At 55.9% G+C, this 6,403-nt stretch overlaps 1 protein-coding gene across 3 annotated transcripts; it reads right to left on the minus strand.

The window, feature by feature from the left end:
- Window positions 1-1,397: 1,397 nt before the first annotated feature.
- On the minus strand, window positions 1,398-6,388 carry LOC116625586 (cytochrome c oxidase assembly protein COX19). Of its 3 annotated transcripts, none has more exons than XM_032394264.1 (3): window positions 6,209-6,388; window positions 5,552-5,663; window positions 1,398-1,572 (listed from the first exon to the last, which is right to left on the minus strand). In XM_032394264.1, exons 1-3 carry the CDS (start codon window positions 6,288-6,290, stop codon window positions 1,494-1,496), a joined length of 273 nt encoding a protein of 90 aa, XP_032250155.1. In that variant the 5' UTR covers window positions 6,291-6,388; the 3' UTR covers window positions 1,398-1,493. The 3 variants fall into 3 exon arrangements, 1 of the variants encoding a protein (XP_032250155.1); XR_004298108.1 differs by having other exon boundaries at window positions 1,494-1,572; window positions 2,748-5,663; window positions 6,126-6,388; XR_004298107.1 differs by having other exon boundaries at window positions 1,494-1,572; window positions 2,748-5,663; window positions 6,209-6,386.
- Window positions 6,389-6,403: the final 15 nt, after the last annotated feature.

Here is a 6,403-nt window from a genome sequence, read left to right on the forward strand (position 1 = left end):
GGTCACCTCAGCGTTCTGTAACTACAAACAAGGCCGCACCAACAACCCTGCGCATACGTAATTCTGGACAGTCAGCAGATACAAACTAGTTTCATGGCTCAGTTTGGTTTGGTGATAAAAGCGAAGATACTTCACCGACTGGACGACAACGTGAAAAAAGTCTGTAGCACATGACAGGGTGAGACAGAGACCAAATACTCAACAGTGACAAACCGCAGTGGGCGCAGGAGATGCTAAGCCACCCACGTGGTGAACGGGGCAGAGTCAGCACCGTGGACGTGGCACCAGCCGCGGGAGGGACTAACGTCAGGGAGGGTCTAAGCCAAGACGCATCCACCACGGAAGGACTGAAAACTGAGGGAGCTGAAGGCAGAGAACTGGACACGGACACGCCTCTACCACCCGCGGCCGAGGAGGGGGCAGTGGCGACTTTCGGGAGCCCAGACCTGGGTCATGGCTGGCTGTCCCCCCCAGGGTCACTGTCTGGGTGGGGATGTGTCCGCCGTCTTCCGTTAGCCACGCTGGGACCAAAGCCAGCTGGCTGGGAGCCAGGGAAGGCAGCCCGGGCCCAGACCACACACACGTGGCAGTTCGTGCGTGAGCCTGAACCCTGGCCGCGTACAGAGGCCGCCCCGAAATCCCGGCTAGGGCCTGAGCACGTGTGAGGTTTAAATGGCTGCAGGCAACTCTGGGGGCGGCCCTGGCTAACGAGATGCCCCGGGACCGTCGCCCTGACACGTGTCAGCCTGGATGTTCTTTCAGAGGGAGACGCTGGGGGACCACGTGTGAGGCAAACTACACATGTCCTGACACCCTGTTTCCCAGTGACAATAGACAGATCCTTATAATTAAACTGTAACAGTCTGCACCTGTCAGAAAACGAGCCTTTGGTTAAAAGATACTTGGTGTTCAGACATGACCAGAAAAATATCACTAAGTCAAATAAGTCAAAAGCCAGACGATCTCTCCTTTCCAAGTTTATACTCTATATTTTGTTTAAAAAAAAAACAGGAAATGAACCAGTGCAAAGAAGCACAACAAGGAAACCATTTTGCCAGGAACAGTTTCTCCCAGTATCCGTGTCTCTGTGGGAGGGCGAAGCTGAGAGCACTCAGCGGGCCAGCACCGGGAAGCCGGGAAGCCACGCACAGTATCACGCCGTGGAGTCACCGTGTCACCCAGGCCACGTGTCCCCTGGCCAAGCGGGCGTGACTCCGCACTCCTACCTCCCGCCCGCCACAGGTCTCCCTAGAAACTCTGCCACGCGCGACATAAAGATAAAACCTAACACTCTTGGGGGAAAATGAGATCTAAAACCAACAATAATTTTTCAAAATAACCTGGGAAACATCAGGATGAACTGTTTCTGTCAAGGAGGGCGTTCCAGAAGCTTCTACGTCACGGCACCTAACCATTAGCCGCCAGCTGACAAGGTTGCACGACAGCTCCATCCCGGAACACGGGGAAGCTGGTGGTCTTCCTTCCATTAAAAGTTAAGTTTTTGCCTCTGGTTTTCCACCGATCAAATCTCCAAATCCCAGTTTTTCCAGGGGTTCCTGTGCCATCAGCTGCCTACGAGAACGGAAGAAAACGAAGAGCGCCGTCTGCACGAGGCCTGTGCTTTCACTCCCATCCCACCCAACCAGTGTCCCGGGGGCTGCCTGCGGGCAGGGACTCCGCTGCTCTGGGCCCCGAAGGGCCTCTCTGCGCCCTCCTCCTCCTGGCTGACACCTGCACCTCTGGACCCAAGAGAGACACCCACCCCCCCAACGCAGGGCACAGCCAGAACCCGAAGGAAGCAGGCAGACTATGGTGAGGCTCCCCGAGGGCCCAGTCTGGAGCAGACCCCTGGCCTCCAGGTCCCTGTGAAGACGCCCTGGACAAAGTGTGGACAGGACAGGACAGACTTTATTTGGTACAACTGACCCTGAACAACACAGGGGTTAGGGGCACCAAACACCTGCGTAGCCGAGGATCCGCCTATAACTCCTGACTCCCCAAAAGCTTAAGGACTAACAGCCTACTGCTGACCGGAAACCTCAGCTATAACCTAAGTGTATCCTAACAAAACGTAAGCCAGAGAAAAGAGTTATTAAGAAAATGATAAAGAAGAAACGTATTTCCAGGACTGTACTGCATTTATTGAAAAAGTCTGTATGTAAGCAGACCCGTGCTGTTCACGGTCACCGCATCTGTTAGCTTTACTCTGAGTTATCAGACACACCCAGATGCATGGTGTGTGGGCTCCATGTCCTCTCAGTCCTGCCCCAGGCCCAGCACGGTCTCACAGCTGGCCAGCGGCCGTGTCCTGCTCCCACTGCCTCCCTATAACCAGCCGTGTGCCAGCCTCCCACCGCGTCCACGTAAGTCAGGGCCACGAAGACAGGGATGCCCCGCACAGAGCACGTGCTGAGCTCAGGAGCCTCCCCCATCTGGCCTCCCGCCGCCCACGCTCCAGGGAATCAGGAGGCCTAGGTTTCATTCTGTTTTGTTTTGGGGGCGGGGGTGGGTCGACCCGAACTCTCAGAGGCATCTGTCCATCCTGCTTCCTGGCGGGGGGGGGTTGGGGGAGGAGAGCGTCCCCACAGGAACCGCCAGGCTCAGCCGACACACAGCCCGCCATCACTTCATACACCGTGTCCCGGCTCCCACCACGGAGCCCGCGGACCCCCCACAAGCCCGGCGGGCCAGTGCAGGCAGCCCGGAGTTCAGCCAGCATGCTGGGCACCGCGGGACGTCCAAGGCACCTGCTCAGATGACCCGCTTTCTGCAGGTTCGCGGGGGTCCAGGGGGACAGGCCACACTTCTGCGGAAACACAAAGCCCCACAGGGAGATGATCTCTATCCAAACTTCACAATGGCTGTCACTTACCCCTCAGGAAAATGTCCCCAGAATTGCAAAGTTCAGTCAGTACAATTTAATCTAGAAGCAGGTTAAATTCTACAGCATGGAATGCACGCACTACTCCTTAAACCCAAATGAGAAAAACAATGATAAATTTTCAACACATCTTGGCAAAAGAGGCCACCTGGCCGACAGTTCTTGAAACTGGCCTCTCGGACCACGCTGTGATCAGCAGAGCAACGACCCCCAGATGACACCCTCCGTGCTGCCTGTGTCACCCTCCATGGCAGAGGGGGATTCGGGCTACAGGTGAAACACAGTTGCTAACTGCTGATTCTGAGGTGACGTCACCCAGGACGACTCAACCTCATCACATGAATCCTGAAAATCAGAGACAGATGGGAAGCGAGGAAGGGTCGAAGAGATACACCGTCGCCAGCGGTGAGAGGGCGGAGGGCCATGAGCCAAGGAGCACGGGCGCCTCTAGAAGCTGGAGAAGGCAGGGAGCAATTCTGCCCCGGAGCCTCCAGAAGGAATGCAGCCTGTCCACGCCCTGACTGGGCCCTGCGACACCCGTGTCAGACTTCCCGCTACAGAAGGGCAGGCTGGCTGGCGGCACACCCACCCGGGCACAGGGCGAGCGGTGCTCCTCCCGACATGCCGTCACGACAGGACGGACCTGCGTGTTTAGCGGCACGAAGAAGGAATAAGGAGGAAAAAACTAGAAGCCAAATAAGACATGGTTCAAGATATCCTTTCTACAGATCTGTTAATCTTCATAAAATCCAGCTCCTTGGCAAGATCCTAAAAACAACAAATACAACATTTAACAAGTTCTAAAGCCAAAAGGATGACTTCAATGCCTCCCTTTAGCATAAGGGAAGAGACCATCCCATTTCCAGTCCAGTACTTTAGGGACTGAGCCAGCATTGAGCGCATGATTTAGGGCAACCAGATTTCCGGGAGGCCTGGCCTTCACACCAACCTGCGCTCCGGGATGCGGCTGCATGGCCCGATGCCCACCCCACGGCACGGGGACCCAAGTGAAATGATTACAGAGCCTTGAGATCGCGGATCGTAGGTGTACTTGCTGTTTTCTCTGCCAACAAAGCAATCCCAAACTTAACAGCTTTTCCCGTGAGAAAATGTGGCCCACAGCTACAACAGCACACATACTTCCCCATCTGGCTACAACGGCCCACAGCCTCAAGAGGCAACTTTAAAAACTTGTTGTGGTCCAGTTTTTTACAAAGATGCATACAGAGGCACGAACCAGTAAGTCATGTCTGGGATTTCAGCACAAAAGGGAAAGGGAAGAAAAGAAGTTTGTAAAAAGCAGGAGGAGCAAATGTGCAAAATCTAGATACTGAATCCGGGTGGTCATGGATTTTCATTAAAAACCATCCAAAAGTCTATGGCCAAAATCACTGACCAAGTCAGAAACACACATGTACCCTTTAAATTTATCTTAACGTCGCCTGACCAGCCAGCGAAGCCACTTGAAATAACGGAACCCACAGAGTGGCCAGCTGCATCCGTTGGTCCCCATCGACCTCAGCAGGCCTCAGGGGAGGCTGGTCTCCAGAAGCTGTGCTGAGCAAGGCACAGCCACACGGAGAGCAGGCAGCTCACTCCCAGGGTCAAATGGGGAGAAAAGACAGGGCCCTTCTGCTGGCCCTTCACCAGGCAGGCCAGGAGCCTCTCTGGGGACACAGGCAGCCCAACTCCGGAACAACTCCGGAACAACTCCCAGCAGGAGCAGCTACCTGTGTGTGCTGGGGACTCTGGCCTGCACAACGTGATTAATCCAAGCTTCAGAGAGGCGGGTGAGCCTGAACAACTCTGGAGACAGAGTGAGGGCCTCACCTGACGGCCCCACTCCCCAAAGGGCCCATCCCCAAGGTCCCACGTGTCCACAAATAGCCCTCAACACACCTGTGGGCCTGAGAAACACAAGAGATTTTGCCCTGAGGGAAATGTCTGAGTTTGTTATGGGAAAATGGAAACGGGGCTCCAACTGGATTGGTTTATGTCAACCCATCTTCAGACAAAGCCATCTGAAGACTGGATTCCTTAATGAGCTAATGAAGGGCTCAAAAAGCATAAATAAAAGTTCCCACCCCCACTATACAATTACCTGCCTTTCCCCATTAAGGACTAGAACAGTTCTTAAGCAAAATCTCAACGGATCATAGTTAGGAACATTTGTTTTATTTAAAAGTGAGCTCTGGTAAATGCTGGTCAAGACAGAACAAATCCTTTGTCTTTCATCATTTCTAAAATAGCCTATTGTCTCCCCGTCACATTTGAAGCACAGCTGAGTCTACATGAAACAAAACATTTTTATGGTCTGAGAACGTGAAAGAAAGAAACCGTGTACCCACAACCTTCAAATCTTTTGGCTCAGTCAGCATTTTCATGATGTACGGTTCTGAAACCTTAATGACAGCTCCCAAATTTGGAAAGAAAATACTCTGAGGAACGCAGTCGTGTACGACGCTGTCACTCACGGAAAGGTCGCTGCGACTGCCACACAACTTCTAGTACCATTTAATCTGGCAGGCCTCAATTCCAGGGGCAAGCAATCACACAGCTGTGAAAGACAGAAGTCTCAACGAGCCATGCTGCAACGAGCTCTGGGGGGAAGAAACGCTTCCGGGGAGCCGAGGAAGGTTCGAGAAGTCACAGACGTTAGCAGGTACTTGCCTCTCCATTCTGCATTCTAAATAGGCTTTTGATTCCTGTCTGCACAAAGCGTTTTCAAACTTGTTGTCGCGGAGACACTTCATGAATTTCTCTTTGAAGCTTTCGCATTCCCCTAGAACGAGAAGGAAAACAGCGTCCCCCTTGGAGCGAGCACAGGACGTGCTCGCGCAGCCGCCTGACCAGCTGCACAGCTTCTCCTCTGAAAACCCGCCTCCGCCACCAGCACGCCGGCCGCCACGCTGGGAGGCGAGCACCTGCCCCGGGGAGCTCACGCGGCGCTGTCCACCTTCGCTGCGGGGGTGAAACACTTCACAGGAAACCGTGGGTGAAGGCAAGTCGGTCAGTCCACTCTCGGAGCCTGGCTTCCACAGACGCTCCCCCCAAACCGGACTCCGGCTCAGCACCGCGTTCCAGGCGCGCACGCGTCCCTGGCTACCAGCCTGCAGGCCCGGCCGCGGCGGGTCCGCCACACGCCCCGCTCCCGCCAGCCGCTCCGCGCCGGGCCGTCCCGCGGGGCCCCGGCCCTGTCCCGCTCCCGCCCGCGCGGGGCCGCGCCGGGCCTCGGTTTCCCCACCTGCACCGCGGGGCCGTGCGGCGCCACCGGGCACTCAGGACCCGAGGCCCGGCGCGGGAGCCCGGCGGCTGCCCGCCGCTCACCGAAGTGATCCAGCGGGAAGCTGCCCTTGTCCGGGGGCCGCGGCTGGAAGCTCTTGGACCCAAAATTCATGGCGGTCGACATGTTGGCGAGCCCCGGACTGCGACGCGCGCCGTACGCAGGGCGGCGGGCCGAGCGCCGAGCGGGCCCCGCGAGAGCGCGGAGCACGTCGAGCGGCGAGCGGCCACGGGCGTCAG

The sequence above is a fragment of the Phoca vitulina genome, unplaced genomic scaffold, assembly GCF_004348235.1.
Source record: "Phoca vitulina isolate PV1807 unplaced genomic scaffold, GSC_HSeal_1.0 scaffold79, whole genome shotgun sequence".
NCBI classification, from domain to species: Eukaryota; Metazoa; Chordata; class Mammalia; order Carnivora; family Phocidae; genus Phoca; species Phoca vitulina.

Bases quoted from the DNA above. Each gene is read 5' to 3' on its own strand.
- LOC116625586 (XM_032394264.1), bottom strand. From the start codon at position 6,290: ATGTCGACCGCCATGAATTTTGGGTCCAAGAGCTTCCAGCCGCGGCCC. The intron at 5,664-6,208 runs GTGAGCGGCGGG...TTCTCGTTCTAG, and splicing joins CTTCCCGCTGGATCACTTCG to GGGAATGCGAAAGCTTCAAA. The intron at 1,573-5,551 runs GCAAGTACCTGC...CCGTTCTCGTAG, and splicing joins TTAGAATGCAGAATGGAGAG to GCAGCTGATGGCACAGGAAC.